Source organism: Panthera pardus, unplaced genomic scaffold, assembly GCF_024362965.1.
Source record: "Panthera pardus isolate Hobbes unplaced genomic scaffold, ASM2436296v1 HiC_scaffold_8, whole genome shotgun sequence".
NCBI lineage: Eukaryota > Metazoa > Chordata > Mammalia > Carnivora > Felidae > Panthera > Panthera pardus.
This window is the reverse complement of record NW_026527013.1, coordinates 7,159,222-7,177,961: the sequence shown is the minus strand read 5'-3', so window position 1 is coordinate 7,177,961 and position 18,740 is coordinate 7,159,222. Positions and strand designations below refer to the sequence as shown.

Genomic DNA, 18,740 nt, shown 5'->3' with positions numbered 1-18,740 from the left:
ACCCAGGTGCCCCTAAATATTTCTATGTTTATATGTTTAGATGCTTGTCTAACATTCTTTGGCTCAATGTCTTCATGATGGGTATATGTAGAAACAGGTAAATTGCCAAGACACCAATAAGGAAAGAGTTCTAAGAAGAGTTTACAATGGAGAAATGTTGCTGAAGGTAACAGGAGGTAGGATCCTCAAGTGTGAATGCGTTACTTATGAATTGCTTGAATCTAAATATTCACACTTAGCTGGATGTCTCTACACTCGTTTTGTTTATTCAACACTCTCTTCTTTTTCAAGAGGTGTCCCATCTTCATGGAACCACAGAATCTAACTGGTGTCTCAGAATTCTTCCTCATGGGACTCTCAGATGACCTGGAACTACAGCCCCTTCTCTTTGGGCTGTTCCTGTCCATGTACCTGGTCAGTGTGCTGGGGAACCTGCTCATCATCCTGGCTGTCAGCTCTGACCCCCACCTCTACACACCCATGTACTTCTTCCTTTCCAACCTGTCCTTGGCTGACATTGGTTTCAGCACCACTACGATCCCCAAGATGCTGTTGAACATTCAAACACACAGTAGATCTATCACCTATGCAGACTGCCTAACTCAGGTATCCTTTTTTTTCCTATTTGGATGTTTGGACAATCTACTCCTGGCTGTGATGGCATATGACCGTTTTGTGGCGATTTGTCACCCCCTGCACTACCCAGTCATCATGAACGCATGCCTCTGTGGCTTTTTGGTCCTCGTGTCATTTTTCAGCAGCCTTTTGGACTCTCAGATTCACTGTTTGATGGTGTCACAACTTACCTTCTGCACAAGTGTGGAAATTCATCATTTCTTTTGTGATGCACCTCAACTTCTCCACCTTGCCTGTTCTGATACCTCCATCAGTACCATACTAGTGTATTTCATGGGGGCCATTTTTGGTGGCGTTCCACTCTCAGGGATCCTTTGCTCTTATACTCGAATTGTTTCCTCCATTCTGAGAGTCCCATCAACAGGCGGGAAGTGCAAAGCCTTTTCTACCTGTGGCTCTCACCTATCAGTTGTTTGCTTGTTTTACGGAACAGGTCTTGGGGCATACCTCAGTTCATCTGTCTCCCCCTCCCCTAGGAGGAGTGCAGTGGCGTCGGTGATGTATACTGTAGTCACCCCAATGCTGAACCCCTTCATCTACAGCCTGAGAAACAAGGATATCAAGAGAGCACTGTGGAGGATTATCAGCAGGACAGACTAATCTTAGCATGTGTCTTATCCTTTTCGGTTCATTGCACTGCAAAATGCAGCAAATCAAACATGCACAAGACATTCTGGATGTGCAGTCACATGGTATAGGTACCTATATGGATCTCTGGTGTTTGCTTACACAATTTTTCCTCTTAGCATAGCTCTAATGGAATTGGGAGATTATTTTGGGCTCCCCACTTAAATTATAACCTCTGCAGGATTATGTATATATCCATATATCCCTCTCACTTTCCTTTTGCATTACGCAGGACTCTTGGTCATGAGCAGTCTTGTTTCTATCAATGCAAAATAATCATAACTGTCTCTTGTTATTTATTGTTTCTATACTTTTCCTGAGCTTCCTCTCCCCCACCCCATCCACCCACAAATTTGATGGGAGGTTCTAAACCCTACCTTAAGGACCAAGGCGTCTGATACATTTTGGCACCTTAATGCTCTTGGTCAGATTTTTGAGCGAGTAGGATGACTAATTTCTTTTTGAAATTGAAGTGGGACGCTATTAATATTGAGTTTGAGTCAACAGGTATCAAGTTTCCTGGGACTTCTCTAGGAACTTTGGGTTGTATGGTTCCCAAGGAATAGATGGGAGAGGAACTACCAGAACAGAGGTGATTCCCAATTTTCCTGATAATTTTCCTTCCCATTCCATCTAACTTCTCCCCACTCATATTACATAACCCGACGCAAAGGGGAAAATATTGTATACTTCCATTTATATGAGGTTCATAAAGTAGTTGAATCCATAGAGAGAGAAAGTAGAATGGTGGGAGCTGGGGTCTGGAGGAGCGAGAGATGGGGAGGTAGTGTTTAGTAGGTTCAGAATTTCAGTTTGGGAAGATAGCAAAGTTCTAGAGTTGGATGGTGGTGATGACTGCACAACAGTGTGAATGTACTTCATGCCACTGTACTGAAAACTGCTTAAGATGGTAAATTTTATGTTCTTTTACCACAATTTAAAAAAAGATCTTGTGTCAGGAATAAGGGACATGTTGCTTCAAATGTTGAGTGTTACTCAGCCCTCAGCAACCAACGTCTATAGGGATCTACTTCAGCAAGCTCATGCCTCCTTGGGGCAGCCCACATCCGATGACTGATTAGGTGTGGGGGTGCAAACATTTGGTCCCTTTGCCCTAGTTCCCGGCAACTCTAAGAGATCATCTTAGCTCCAGAACTCCCTGCTGGTTGTTGGAGATCTTTGATGGGCTTCATCTTGGCTCGACTTTTTCCAGTTTCCTTCCTTGCTGCAAAGAATTTGCCGAACCACAAGATTGTCCTCACCTCTGACACCAGATGCAAGTCCAGGAGCCCCTAGGTCCACTCTCACATCAGACCAGTTGGATCCAAATTTGGGAACTTTTTCACATTTGATACTTTGCTAGAATGATTCAAACCAAGAGGACTTCCTCAGATGCACCAGAATGACTCACAGAGCTCAAGAAGCAGTGTGCTTATGATTGCAGTTTGCTTATAGGAAAGAGACACAAGTTAGAGTTAGCCAAAGAAGGGCATATGGAGGTTCCCATATGCGAAGCTTCTTGTTGTTCTCTTCCCTTGGATCCAGACCCATTACCTCCTCCTGGTGACAATATGTGTGACAATACTCAAAGACCATTTCCAATCAGGTAGCTCACCTGAGCTCCATTGTCCAGAATTTTTATTGAGGCTTCATTAGATAGACATGAGTAGTTGAATTATGGCCTATCAGGTTGAACCCAATTTCCAACCTCCCTCCTTATATTGGCCTGATATGCCTTTGCCCAATACTCCAACCCTTTAATCACATGGCTGGTCTTTTTGGCAAGGCCAGTTCCCATCCTAAGTCATTTCATTAGCATAAACTATCAGGTGTGGTCCTTCATGAATAACCTGGGGTCTTTCACAAATAACCAATCACTTCTATCATTAGGGAATTTTCAAGCATTTAAAGGTTACCTCCCAGGAGCTGGGACAAAGGCCATCTCTGTTTAGGTGAGGCCAAATTCTTTACTACACATATGCCCCTGCACAGATGTTGATTCTAGGAACATTGCTTGGTAAACATCCTGTGTGCTAATCATTGTCTCAGAGTCGGCTTCAGAAGGAACTCAATATGGGACCCCTTGTTACTAATAAAATGTATTTGAGAACATTTTATTTTATTTTTTTCAAGTTTATTTACTTATTTTGAGAGGGAGAAGGTGCAGAGAGAGAGAGGGGGAGGGAGAAATCCCAAGTGGGCTCTGCATGGTCAGCTGGGAGCCCAAGATAGAGCTTGATATGGGCTCACATGAACTCACAAACTGTGAGATCATGACCTGATCCGAGATCAAGAGTTGTTTGCTTAACCGACTGAGCCACCCAGTGCTCCTTGAAAAAATTTTAAAGGCAGTTCTGAAGTAGTTGAAATATTCTTTGAATTACAAACCTAACGCTGGGCTCATGAAAAGGAAAATTCAAGGGCAAAAGATGAAGAATGGGGGCATTCATTCATTCAATGCTCCCTGCGGGCAGCAGGGAGGTCACCACTGAAATTTTTAATAACTCTGGAAATCCAAACGCAGAGATATTTGATAGAAAAGGAGTGTAGAGTTTGAGATAATAAGGTAACTTACATATCCCCATGTGTGTTACACTTTTAAAAAAGTTTATTTTAAAACATTAAACCCTTGGTGTAAATAAAATGTGCATTAAAAATGACAATTTTGGCTGCTGCTGGTATTGTAATCCTCTAATTTCTGGAGTCAGTGGTCCAACCATAAACATTCCCCCCTACCCAACCCTTTATTTTGTGACAAGTTTTACCATGGCCCCACAGATTCCTCTGTTCAATGGATTTTGAAAGCATTGCTCGTGGGGATGACCTCAGTGTTCAACACTGAGGCTATTCCTGCCCTTCTCGGAAGAGGAGTTTTCTGAAGAATTAACAAACATTCCAACACTGGTCCATTAGTGGAAGTTGCTTTCACTGCATGTTGGCGGACATACTAGTAAGTCTCTTCTTGTTTCCACTGCCAAAATTCACTAGCATCTAGCATCTAGCACATACAATATAGCTGTTCAGATTTTCAAGTGAGAGACCTACTCCTCCCTTTCAAGTCACTCAGACACCCCCCCCCTCAAATTTTGTCATTTTAGGTCTTCGTTTTATTTGCCTTCATATCAAAGCAATTAAATGATCTGTATAGCACTGTTTTAGTGATATGATTTGCTTTTCCCATTCTTCCAAAACAATTCATGGTCACATTGTATTATTGCTCTTATAAGAGTGCCCTAATTGGGTGCTCAGTAATCACTTTCTCCCTGTGGACATGGCAGCCAGATTGATTTTTTAGGTGTAGTCAAAACTTGTGACTTCTCTGCTTAAAACCTTCTAGTCACTTTGTGTTACTCTTTGAGTACAATTCGAACCCTTTGCCATGGTCTATAACATCCTTCAGTTAGTCTCTCCTATCCCTTTCCAGGTCCTTCATTGGTCCCTGGACCAGCACCATCACCTTCACCTGGGAAACTACAAATGCCAACTTTCATACCCTCTCCAGACCTGCTAAATCAGAACCTCTACAGCTGGAACCCAGCCATCTGTATTTTAACAGGCCCAGCAGGTGATTCTATTGCACACTAAGTGTGAGAACCATTTGCCTAGACATATTGGATATCTTTTTTTTTAATTTTATTTTTTTAAATTTACATTCAGATTAGTTAGCATATAGTGCAACAGTGATTTCAGGAGTAGATTCCTTAGTGCCCCTTACCCATTTAGCTCATCCCCCCTCCCACACCCCCTCCAGTAACCCTCTGTTTGTTCTCCATATTTATGAGTCTCTTATGTTTTATCCCCCTCTCCTTTTTTATACTATTTTTGTTTCCCTTCCCTTATGTTCACCTGTTTTGTCTCTTAAAGTCCTCATTAGGAGTGAAGTCATATGATATTTGTCTTTCTCTGAGTGACTAATTTCACTTAGCATAATACCCTCCTGTTCCACCCACGTAGTTGCAAATGGCAAGATTTCATTCTTTGTGATTGCCAAGTAATACTCCATTGTATATATATACCACTTCTTCTCTATCCATTCATCCATCAATGGGCATTTGGGCTCTTTCCATACTTTGGGTATTGTTGATAGCGCTGCTATAAACATCGGGGTGCATGTGTCCCTTCAAAACAGCACACTTGTATCCCTTGGATAAATGCCTAGTAGTGCAATTTCTGGGTCATAGGGTAGTTCTATTTTTAATTTTTTGAGGAACCTCCAGATTATTTTCCAGAGTGGCTGCACCAGCTTGCATTCCCAGACATATTGGATATCTTATATTTATTTATTAATTAAAAAATTGTTTTAATGTTTATTTATTTTTGAAACATACAAGACAGAGCAGGAGCAGGGGAGGAGCAGAGAGAGAGAGGGAGACACAGAATCCGAAGCAGGCTTTGAACCATCAGCACAGAGTCCAGCACGGGGCACAGAGACACAAACCGTGAGATTATGACCAGAGTCAAAGCTGGGCCCTCAACTGATAAGCCACCCGAGCACCCCTCTTATTTTTCTTTAAACAGACTATATTCTTTCAGTCTCTAGACCATTACACTTAATTCTCTCTGCCTAAAATTTTCTTCCCCTTTCTTACTCAACTTTCCACTCAAATATCGAAATTTAAAGATGTTTTCTCTCTCTGGGGTACCTGGATGGCTCAGTCAGTTAAGTTAAGAAATCTTGATCAGCTTCAGTCATTTTCTCACAGTTCTTGGGTTGGAGCCCCACATCAGGCTCCATGCTGATGGTGAGGAGCCTGCTTGGGATTCTCTCTCCCTCTCTGCACCTCCCATGCTTGCTCTCATTCTCTCTCTCTCTCTCTCTCTCTCTCTCTCTCTCTCAAAGTAAGTAATATAAACTTAAAAAAAAAGATGCCTTCTCTTACACCCATCTAAATTCTCCTGATGTTCTCTCCATCAGGTTAGTCTCTATTCATCTTTTACTACCATTACTTTCTGAGTGAGTTCACATGTTTTGAGTGTCATGGACAGTCTTTGTACCAGGCTACCTCAGATATTTTGTTCCAAATGAAACTGATGCATCAAGAAAGTGGGTTTTGCTCCTCTTCCAGTCTGAAGTCCTTTGTGAGATGCAATATTATTTGCTTAAACAGGCAAGACACTGGGCAATTTCATCAAAAGAGTACTTTGATAGAAATTTGTTAGGAATTTCTAGAGACTTTCTAGAGAAAGTCGTTCGTTGTGTGTCCAAGTAAAATTGCATTGGACATAGTCAAACAGGTAAAGAAGACCTTATTCAAGACTATTACAGTAAGGGATAGAGATTGAACTCAACTCCACAGAACAAAAGACAGGAGGATTTTAGAAGCTGGGGTGAGCTTATGGAAAAGGGGTGGAAGATATTGGGGGGAGGTTGGTCGATGTGGCTAGTCTATCTGTGTTTGCTAATTGCTGCTTATTGAACTTAAGTGCCTACCGTCCTATGAAAAGACATTGGGAGATAAAGGTGCTAACATTATTGACGATTATATTTCAAAGGGATGGCTCCCAGGTCTTTAAGGAAGACATCCTGGGTTGTAAAATTGATGACAAAGGGGTGGTCAGGCCCTTGCAGTCAGGAAGAAACATGTTTTAATTTTAGTCAAGCTGCAGGGAATGTTAAGGCAGTCTTAATCAATTGATATCCAAAATTTCTACTCTTGTTCTAAACTTGTAATTCTTGAGTGTTTTAATATGTTTCAGTTAGCTAACCTCCATACCTGGACAGAAGTTCGAAACTACATTCACAAATACCTTGAGTTCTAAACTTAAAATGGCAGTAGTCTTAACCATGGGTGATTGAGCAACAAATCCAGAATGGTGACTGGGATCCATGAGCCACAGAGACCTGCAGTGGTGGTAACAGATCATAGATGAGCAGACATCAAGAATATCAGTTGACTTAGATAACCCAAAATATAAAAAGCAAGTCTGCAATTATCAGATGTCGGCTACCACAATCAAATATCCTGATTTTTTCCCAGTTTCTAGATGAAATCTGTTTTTAGACACAAAGCCTAAAAGAAATTAAGGGGGAGGTGGGTCCCCCTTTTGGAAATCCATAAATAGTTTTTCAAAATGGTGCTATCCCTTGAAGACTCCACTTGATGGAAAGTAGATTCTGTCAGACTTCTTCTATCCTGGAGTGGTCAGCGACTCATCTTTACCAGGACGGATATTTTTGTGTTTATGTTTGCCTTTCCTGTTGCAGTGCCTTGGCAAACACCACCATCCAAAGACTTAACACATTATCCAATTGCTTTATGGTGAAGAAGATAGGAAAACAAACACTTATCAGAAGATCCACTGGTCCTAACATACTCTACCTCGGCTGAAGCTGCCCAGAATCACATACCTAGAGAGTAGTGATTCTGTGATTCTGTCCTTACTCTCCTGAATTGTAATCCAGTAATTGACATCATCCTTAAAGACATGTTTCCTTTCACACACATTTTATCACTGTGTGTTCTCCTGTGTTGGGCCCTTGGTAAATTCACCAGCACAACAAGGCAACTAAACCAAATGATGTATCAGAGCCTGGTCAATTCTGATACTCTGGACCCAGAAGTTTTTCTACATTTAGTGATATATTTTTATAGCTTATTTTGGAAGTGCACTCAATAAACATTTGGAGAAACATTCAACCTTGCTAATAGCCAAATAATTAATCCATCAGTGAATATTCTGTTTGGACACATAATGTGATCAGAAACTCTGAGATCCTGAACTTATGCTCTATTAGGACAAAGATTTTTTTCTGTGTTTTTTTTTTTCCTTCAATGCTGTTTTCCAGACATCTCCTGCAGCCTAGCACACCAAAGGCGCTTAGTTAATAAGAACTAACAATGGTTATTGATAAAATGCACTACTTTTCATAATCCTCATGCAACTGTTCTGAACTGGTAGTAGCATAAATGGCCACAGGACTGGAAATCCAAGGTGAGGTGCAGTAATAGGAAAGTGAAAGGAGGGGACGCAGAGGGTAGAACTGAGGATAACAGAGGAGTCAACATAAGAGGTTGAAGTACCTAGAAAAAGTACTCACAAGGCAGCTCTGGGCAACGTCACTTACTTATGGAGGACGGGTGAGAAGCACAACTCAGTGTGATTAGGAGGTGGGATTTCTTTAGCAGCCACCTGCTGCTACCACTGTCAGCTCAAAAACCCAGGACTAGTGTTCCCATCACTGAACATAGAGTGTTATCCTGAGAACTTTTTGTAAAGCCCTCTTGATGTCCCTGTTCCGTAGGCTGTAGATGAAGGGATTCAGCATTGGGGTGATCACGGTGTACATCAATGAGGCAATCATGCCCCTCCAGGAAGATGCATCAGAACTGAGATACACACCAAGCCCTGTCCCATAGAACAAAGAAACCACAGACAAGTGAGATGCACAGGTGGAAAATGTCTTATACTTCCCATTAGCTGATGGGATTCTCAGGATTGAGGAGGCAATTCGGCTATAGGAGAAAAGGATCCCTGAGAAGGGAACAATGCCAAGAAGGCCAGTCACAATGTATTGCAGGATGTGATTGACCAATGTGTCTGAGCAGGCAAGCATGAGGGCCTGAGTAAGTTCACAGTAAAAGTGTGGAATTACCCGGTTGGTGCAGAAGGACAGCCGCAACATTAAGAGACTCTGGATCAGGGAGTATGACAAGCTGATGAACCAGGACACAAGAACCAGGAGGCCACAGAGCCACGGGTTCATGATGACTGTGTAGTGCAAGGGGTGACAGATGGCTACAAACCGGTCATAGGCCATCACAGTGAGGAGAAAAGTGTCCATACCTCCAAAAACCATGAAAAAATACATCTGGGCGATGCAGCCTGCATAGGTGATGGATTTGCTCTGTGTTTGGATGTTCACCAGCATCTTAGGGATGGTGGTGGAGATGAAGCAGATGTCAGCAAAGGACAAGTTGGAGAGGAAGAAGTACATGGGGGTGTGGAGGTGAGAGTCAGAGCTGACGGCCAGGATGATGAGCAGGTTCCCGAGCACGGTGACCAGGTACATGGACAGGAAGAGCCCAAATAGAATGGGTTGATGCTCTGAGTCTTGGGAAAATCCCAGGAGTAAAAATTCTGAAACACTCGTTTGATTTCTTGGTTCCATATTGCCAACACATCAGCTAGATGATTGAAGAAGGGAATGCACATGAAATAGACACTAGAAAAACTCTAGAGTCTGCTTTTTTATTTCTTGAAATGAAGTATTGGGCATAAAGGCCTTAACATTACAGAATTTAGACATCCTATATTCTGTTTTATGTGCAACGTTTAATAATGTTGATCAATCCCTGTCCATCGGCCTTTGGGGCCCTCATTTATCCTCTTTATTTAGAATCACCAAATCTAAAAAGTTAAGAACAACTTTGGACATTAGCCATAACATGATCCAAACTCATTCTAACACAAATGAGCAACATGAGGTCTGGTGAACCGCAGTACCTTAATGTGGATTATCTGCCTTGTGTGGGACGCAAAAAAGGGTCAGATAACTATGTCTCAGAGGTGAGAAAATGTGAGGGTATCGCACGTGTCTGGACAGACTATTGCAGGATGAGTAGAATGTAGTTTTACTCCTCAAGAAGAAAAAAAAGGAAGAAAAAGAAAATGTTTACACAAAATGATAAATCACATAAACAGATTCTTAATGCTTAGTGTACCAGGGACCATCAACATCCTGCAGGAACAGGGCCAGATGCTTCCTGGACATTTGTTGCTTGACAAAATGCTCTTCATCCAGATGGTATACGTTCAAGCAAAAAATGCATATTAACATTTGCAGTATTTCAGTACCATTATATACTACAAAGGTCACAAATAGAATTTTAGTCATATCCTCTATGGTGCTCATGAAATACCCAAGGGAGCCTAGAAACCACTCCAGGATGTTGACATAGGAGCCCAAAAAAATGAGAGTCAGATGTGGCACTCATATTCAGGTGATGATTCAATGAGGCTGGGAAGAAGAGGAGCCCACCTACTCTCCTACTCTCTTTGTTTCAGGTCCTGAGGTCCTGTACCCAGATATAGAGGAAGGGGTCCTATAACCCAGGATGCTGAACAGCATAAAATCATAAAATGATCTTCAGTGTTGTATTTTGTCTCGTTAGAAGTATTTTTGCACAACTACTATTCTGTAATGCCCCTAACTACAAAGGGAAAAAGCCACCATTGACTGTCATCCCTGTCAGTCCTCTTAGGTATGAAAATCAAAGTAGCAGGAAAGGGGTGGCTGAAATAGGTGAAGGTGGTCAAAAGGTACTAACTTCCAGTTATAAAACAAATAAACCATGAGGTATAATGTGCAGTATGAATACAGTTAATAGTATTATATGGTATATTTGAGAGTTGCTAAGAAAATAGACCTTATAGGGGCACCTGGATGGCTCAGTCGGATAAGTGTCTGACTTCAGGTCATGATCTCGCAGTTTATGAGTTCCAGTCCTGTATCTGGCTCTGTACTGACAGCTCAGAGCCTGGAGCCTGCTTCAGATTCTCTGTCTCCCTCTCTCTGCTCCTCCCTCACTAGTGCACTGTTTCTCAAAAATAAATAAAAAATATTTAAAAAAGAAGAAAATAGATCATATAATTTCTCATCACCAGAAAAAAATTTTTGTAACTATGTGTGGTGGCGGATGTTAACCAGACCTATTGTGGTAATATGTCAAATATTATATGTGCAATGTGATGAATCATTATGTCATATACCTTATGCTAATATAATGTTACATACCAATTTTACTTAAAAAAAAAACAAACAAACAAACACAAAAACCCCAAAGCAAAGAGTGTGTCTGGAATGATAAAGATGGTCACGTTGTAGGCAAATTGTTTAGGTATGAATGAACGTCTTTGTTCTGACCCTTGGTAGGTGGGCAGTTTGCAATCACCTCTGGTGGCTTCTGGTCAGGTGAGAGGTATTTGAAACAGAGGGTCACGACTCATCTTTAAAGCACGATAGTTTGTAAAAATTTTCCTTGACTTTTTATAGATGTAGCTTGCTCCCTTGCATTCTGATCTGTTTTGAGCAGAAGATCAGAGTACACAAGTAATGCCCACAATTCTGGATAATCCCTGGGTGCTGTGTGTCAACATCATCAACTGCATTAGAATTCAGTAAAGCCATTTCTTAGAGGGACTGGATTATGATTCAAGCGGGTCATGAAATGATGAATTATCACATTCATCTTAAGAAAGAGTTTCTTATAGATTAGAAACATTTTATCTTATGGCACAAAAACAGACACATAGACCAGTGGAATAGAACAGAGACTCCAGAATTGGACCCACAAAAGTATGGCCAACTAATCTTTGACAAAGCAGGAAAGACTATCCAGTAGAAAAAAGACAGCCTCTTTAACAAATGGTGCTGGGAGAACTGGACAGCAACATACAGAAGAATGAAACTAGACCACTTTCTTACACCATTCACAAAAATAAACTCCAAATGGGTAAAGGACCTGAATGTGAGACAGGAAACCATCATAACCCAAGAGGGGAAAGCAGGAAGAAACCACTCTGGCCTCAGTTGCAGCAATTTCTTACTTGACACATCTCCAAAGGCAAGGGAATTAAAAGCAAAAATGAACTAATGGGACCTCATCAAGATAAAAAGCTTCTGCACTACAAAGGAAACAATCAACAAAACTAAAAGGCAACCAACGGAATGGGAAAAGATATTTGCAAATGACATATCAGACAAAGGGCTAGTATCCAAAATCTATAAAGAAGTCACTAAACTCCACACCCAAAAAACAAATAATCCAGTGAAGAAATGGACAGAAGACGTGAATAGGCACTTCTCTAAAGAAGACACCCAGATGGCCAACAGGCACATGAAAAGATGCTCAACGTCAGTCCTCATCAAGAAAATACAAATCAAAACCACACTGAGATATTATCTCATGCCAGTCAGAGTGGCTAAAATGAACAAATCAGGAGACTATAGATGCTGGCGAGGATGTGGAGAAAGGGGAACCCTCTTGTACTGTGGGTGGGAATGCAAACTGGTGCAGCCACTCTGGAAAACAGTGTGGAGGTTCCTCAAAAATTTAAAAATAGATCTACCCTATTACCCAGAAATCGCACTGCTAGGAATTTACCCAAGGGAGATAGGAGTGCTGATGCATAGGGGCACTTGTACCCCAATGTTTATAGCATCACGTTCAACAACAGTCAAACGATGGAAAGAGCCTAAATGTCCATCAACTGATGAATGGATAAAGAAATTGGGGTTTATATTCACACTGGAATACTACTTGGCAATGAGAAAGAATGAAATCTGGCCTTTTGTAGCAACAAAAGGATGGATGGAAATGGAGAGCGTTATGCTAAGTGAAATAAGTCATACAGAGAAAGATACCATATGTTTTCACTCTTATGTGGATCCTAAGAAACTTAACAGAAGACCATGGGGGAGGGGAAGGAAAAAAAAAGTTAGAGAGGGAGGGAGCCAAACCATCAGAGACTCTTCAAAACTGAGAATAAACTGAAGGTTGATGGGGGGTGGGAGGGAGGAAAGGGTGGGTGATAGGCATTGAGGAGGGCACCTGTTGGGATGAGTACTGGGTGTTTTATGTAAACCAATTTGACAATAAATTTCATATTAAAAAAATAAAGATTTATGGTCAGAAAAAAGAAAGAAAGAAAGGAAGAAACATTTTATCTTAGGACGAGAGCTTAGAAATTAGAGGTGAAAGATACAACCATTTGTCATTTATACTTTCCCCTTTATTCATGCACCAAATACATGTTGGTCTTCTGTTTCTATTCTGTTTCTAGGATCTAGTGTTAGTGGGCAATTTTGTGGAGCCAGGCAGGATGTAGAGAAGAATGGAACTAGGCTGTTAGTCACTGAAAAAGTCCTGGAAGCCATTCTGCAAGAAGGATTACTTTGGGACAGGCTAAGTGTTAGCTGTTGGGGGTACAAAGATTAATGGTGTGGTTTTGTCTTGAGGGAGCCTGCCTTTCAGGGGTAGTGGTGGATACAGAAACCAGTCATCGTAATACAGTGACTTAAAAGCTAAGGTAAATGCAGTCTTCAGAGTGAAGTCGAGAAAGGAACCACAAATACAGCCTGAAGTGATGCAGTCAAGGAAGGATTCCTGGAGGAACAGATCCGGGGGCAAGGAGTTGTCTAGGTTGATGATTGAGCATGGGCTTTTCTGGCAGAGAAGGCAGCAAGGAAAAAAGCCCATAAGCAAAAAGCTGCATGGGACAGTGTGCTCCTAGCAATTTGTTGCAACACAAAATGGGACATGGAAATGGTGAAGAATGAGGTTAATGAGAAGAGCGGGGGCCATATCTCTGGGAACCTTGAAAAAAAACAATGGATAAAAGGATAGGGGCTATGTAAGGACTGTGACTGAAGGAGTAACATGATCCATATCACGATTTTCCCTGGTGCCTGGAGTGAAAGATAGATTTAAGGCAGGCAAACTAGGGTCAAAGGGAATGGGGTTGGGAATACTCATATCATTAAAGTTGAAGGGACCACGTCACCAATTTTTGGGAAGAGGAACAAAGAGAAGAGGTGAATAAATTGTTCCCATGTCTTACTAATGATTCCATGTTTCTAGATAAGGGTGAGACTTGACACCCAAGAGGAATCAAGTGAAACTATGAGGAAGGGATATGTGAAATCAGTGTCTTCCAGAATGTTTCCAGAGCTGAAGGGGAGGGTGTCAAGAGGGGACTGGACATTGGACCTTCCTGTGTGCTTTGCTCTTCCTCCCACATCCATCGTGTGCACGTCTTTATACACTGCAGCCCTAGATACCAGGGAACACAGACTCTTCACTCTTGAATATCTCTATGAGGACCACAGATGAAGGTGAAGAAGGAATGGAGGGACAGGTCCTTACAGAGAAACAGGGTATGTTCCCCAGCAAATGAAGGTGGTAAAGAAGGATTCAGAAAGGATTTATCTGGTCTGAGTGAAGGTGAAGTCTCTGGAGTTTTGGGGCCAGGCGATGGAGTAAAGAATAAGAGAAGACCCATATTGCATAGTCAAAGACCTAATAATCTATCAGTACCTGGGGGCATCCATTTGTGCACTTCCGACTGGTAACTGTGCCATTACACGGTGTGGTCCTGGATAGTGCTGTGGTATCCAAGAGCAGACTGGGGGCTTAACTCTTCCTCCTCAACCCTATAATCTCCATCAACCATCCACCCAAATAACATGCAAGCAAAGTAAAAGCTCACTAACAATGGTAGGGTAGCCATTCACCCTCCCAAAAAATTGGCCCCTAGAGCTCCTCCTGCATGCATACCATGGGGGTGTCCCTGCCACAGGCTTAATAGTAGTCAATGCCCTTTCTACCCAACCACCTCTTTTCTCTATTTCCCACAACACTTACTGGGCTATGTATGCTTGGCAATGTGGGCTCACCACTGGGGCTGACTCCCCTGCATCTTGTTCTCTCATGGAGGGTGGGCAATGAAGAAAGATTTGTTTCCCCAAAGAGAAGGGATACAGAGCCAGGCATGCAATGCAGGGTGTGTCTGATTTTTCCTGCCAAAGGCATGGGTATCTTGGGAGTGATACATGGGCCTTGGTGACTATAAGTTGATATGTTACAGGTTTGGTGGCCCTGGGGACTGAACCCCTGTGAAGCTTGTTAGACAAATTGATCAATGGATTTTCCATTCCCTGATCAATTTGACTCCTGGTAGGCAGGGTCCACACAGGAAAGGGTCTCTGACCTGCCAATTCCTTATCCCTAGGAGAGTAATAGTGGGGCCAGCTGTGACACCTCTCTTCTGGGTCCCTTTTCACTGGGAAGAATTTTTCCAGTGTTTCTTAGATCTCCTCCTGAAGACAACTGACTTGTAGTATTCACATCAGGCAGATGGCTGAGTAATGAAGGATCCCAGGAATCACTTGGGTAATGGTTCTCAAACTTCTGGCCTGTGCCCGGATGACCTTGAATATTTGTTTAACTAGTTTTATTTTTAATTTACTTTATTTTTTAAGTTTATTTATTTACTCTGAGAGACACACAGATTGAGAACAAGCAGAGGAGGGGCAGAGAGAAGGAGAGACAGAATCCCAAGTAGGCTCTACACTATTAGCACAGAGTCCATTGTGGGGCTTGAACTCACGAACTGCAAGATCATGACCTGAGCTGAGATCGAGAGTCAGACTCTTAACTGACTGTGCCACCCAGGTGCCCCTTTTATTTCAATAGATTTCTGAGTTCCGTCTCCAAGTTTCTGTCTCAATATGTCTGGCTTTGGGCCTGACAATTTGGATTTTTCACAACCTCTAAATTTTGCTGGTCTCTAGGACACTATTTTGAGAATAGTTGCCCTAGGGGAGTTTCAAAATGTAAGCTATATCAAAAGTATCACCTTGGGCTCTTGTTAATGTATAACTTTCCACCTTATTCCAGACATACATAGTCAATATCTCCAGGGGAAGAGGCTGAGAATGTACTTTGAAAAAAATTTACAACAATTTTACTTTACTTTATTTTTATTTATATTTTATTGTAGAGATAGGTACAAATATATAGGTATAGATAGATATATATCTCCACAATATGTATATAATGACATTTTCCATTTTAAGAATTTTTAAGTGTGCAAGTCTGTGGCATTAAGAACATTCACAATGTTGTACAACCATCACCACTATCCATTTCCAGAACTTTATCATCATTTCCAATAGCACACTGTCCCCGTTAAACAAATTCCACATTCCCCCTCTCCCAACCATTGAAAACCCCTATTCTACTTTCTGTCTCTATGACTTTGCCCATTCTAGGTACCTCATATAAGTGGACTCATAAAGTGCTTATCCTTTTGTGTCTGACTTATCTCACTTAGCATGTTTTCAAGATTCAACCATGTTGCAGCACGTATCAGAATCTCATTCCTTAGGGCTGAATAATATTTCATTGTATGTATATATCAAATTTTGTTTATTCATCTATTTTCATCCTTCGGCTATTGTGGTTAATGCTGGGATGAACTTCAGCAAGAATCTATTTGACTTTCTGCCTTAAATTTTAGGGGGCATATACCTGGAATTAATGGATCTTGAGAATTTACTATTTTTATCCTTTACTATTGGATTTACTATTTTATCCTTTTGAATTTCCTATTTTACCCTTTTTGGATGTATGGATGGTATGTTTCTGACTGCAATGGCATATGACCGATTTGTGGCCATCTGTCATCGTCTACACTACTCAGTCATCATGAACCCACATCTCTGTGGCTTTGTAGTTTTGGTGTCCTTTTGTGTTAGCCTTTTGGACTCCCAGTTGCACAATTTAATCGTGTTGCAACTTACCTGTTTCAAGGATGTGTAAATTTCTCATTTCTTCTGTGACCCTTCTCAACTCCTCAACCTTGCCTGCTCTGACACTTTCACCAATAACATAGTCATGTATTTTGTTGGTGTCATCTCTGGCTTTGTCCCTATCTCAGGGATCTTTTTCTCTTACTATAAAATTGTTTCTTCCATTCTGAGAATCCCATCAACAGGTGGGAAGTACAAAGCCTTCTCCACCTGTGGCTCTCACCTGTCAGTTGTTTGCTTATTTTATGGAACGGCTATTGGAGTATACCTTGGATCAGCACTGTTGCCTTCTCCCAGGAAGGATATGGTGGCCTCAGTTGTGTACACCGTAGTCACCCCCATGCTGAACCCCTTCATTTACAGCTTGAGGAACAGGGACATCAAGAGTGCCCTATGGAGGTCACTCAGAAGAATAGGTTAATCTCAGTATGTGTGCATTCCTTTTTGAAGTGTGTGTTGAAAAAATCAGCCAAACCAAACATGTAGATCAGCAAATACTGCTTTCTGGGCCCCATTATTTTTTCAGTCTCATGGTTTTCATTCCTCTTCATGTTTCATACATGAATACTATTTTTTAAAATTTGTTTTTAATTGGATTGGAGGAGTATTCTGGGACGCTTTGTACATCATAATGAATACGTGAGAAGTTCTCCTCAATGACCCTGGTATCCAGGGTGCATTCTTCCTTTTATGTACCTAAAATTTATATCCTTTCCCATGGTTTCTGTTTATTTTGCATACAAATTTTGCATCTGTCAAAGCTATTTATCCGGGTAATGTCTAAATATGCCATTACTGGTCCTCAATCTTGGATTTTTTTTTAAGTTTATTTATTTTGACAGAGAGAGAGAACACGAGCACACAAGTGGAGGAGGAACAGACAGGGGGAGATAGAATCCCAAGCAGCCTCTGCACTGTTAGTGCGGAGCCCAATGTGGGGTCAAACTCATGAATGGTGAGATCATGACCTGAGCTGAAGGTGGACACTTAACCGACTGAGCCCCGCAGGCACCCCCCAATCATGGATTTTATAGAATACGCTGAGAAGTTTTATAACTAATGATGACTGAGTCTCATCACCAGAGATTCTGATTTAGTTGGACAGGTGTGTGTCTAGGTATGAGGATGTTTTAAAAAGCACCCAAGATGGTTTAGTTGTGAGTTGCTAAAGAGATCAAGCTCAAAAGGCTAAGTTATAAAAAACGTACTGTAGCTCGAAGCAAGGGGTTTCTTCAAATATATTGTCCTTCAACACTATAAGCTTTTCCTTTGTGCTGGTTGTTAACTCTTTCTGCTCCAAACTCATCCTTCTATACTTATCTTGTAATGCTAGAGTGGGTCTCTTGAAATCCCTGCTTTGTTTTCCATATATATATATTTTTTTTTTTTTCTTTCTCCAAAATTTTACTTAAATTCCAGTTAGTTAATGTATAGTTCAATATTAGTTTCAGGTGTAGAATTCGGTGATTCATCACAACAAGTGCCCTCCTTAGTACCCATCATCCATCTAGCCCATCCCCCCACCCACCTCCCCTCCAGCAACCCTCAGTCTGTTCTCTACAGTTAAGAGTTGTTGCATAATTTGGGGGCACCTGGGTGACTCGGTTGAGTGTCCAACTTCGGCTCAGGTCATGATCTCACAGTTCATGAGTTCAAGCCCTGCATTGGGCTCTATGCTGACAGCTCAGTCTGGAGACTGCTTTGGATTCTGTGTATCCCTCTCTCTCTCCCCCTCTCCCCACTCATGCTCTGTCTCTATCTCTCTCAAAAATAAACAAACATTAAAAAAATGAAAAATGCATAGTTACATATTTTTAATAATGGTCAGCAAATTATATTACACTCTAAAATTAAGTAAAGTTCACTCCTACCTCTAAAAACCCTAAGCCCTTGGTATTTATTGGCTTCCATCTGTCACCACATTTTCCCATCTTTTGCTTTGTCCTGAAGTAGCTATTTACTCAACCACCTACACTTAATTCTCTTTATTAAAACAATCCATTGATTTTTTTTTCTTGACCGAACCCTGAATGTTAAATTATAACATGAGGAGAAAGGTGTGTAATAAGTTGTGTGCAGTTGGAATATTGCATAATGAGCTCATAAAATAAAGGTGGTTTTAAATATAGATTTAGGAATGTACAACTGAGATCTAAGTCCTGGA

At 41.3% G+C, this 18,740-nt stretch overlaps 2 protein-coding genes and 1 pseudogene across 2 annotated transcripts; 2 read left to right on the top strand and 1 right to left on the bottom strand.

Moving 5' to 3' along the window:
• Nucleotides 1–243: 243 nt before the first annotated feature.
• LOC128775438 (olfactory receptor 7E24-like) lies at nucleotides 244–1,236 on the top strand. Its single transcript, XM_053896665.1, has one exon. The coding sequence runs from the start codon at nucleotides 244–246 to the stop codon at nucleotides 1,234–1,236; it is 993 nt and encodes a 330-aa protein (XP_053752640.1).
• Nucleotides 1,237–8,440: 7,204 nt separating this feature from the next.
• Nucleotides 8,441–9,412, bottom strand: LOC128775669 (olfactory receptor 7D4-like). The gene has a single exon (XM_053898183.1). It carries the CDS (start codon nucleotides 9,371–9,373, stop codon nucleotides 8,441–8,443), a length of 933 nt encoding a protein of 310 aa, XP_053754158.1. The 5' UTR covers nucleotides 9,374–9,412.
• Nucleotides 9,413–16,370: 6,958 nt separating this feature from the next.
• LOC128775667 (olfactory receptor 18-like) lies at nucleotides 16,371–16,997 on the top strand (annotated as a pseudogene).
• Nucleotides 16,998–18,740: the final 1,743 nt, after the last annotated feature.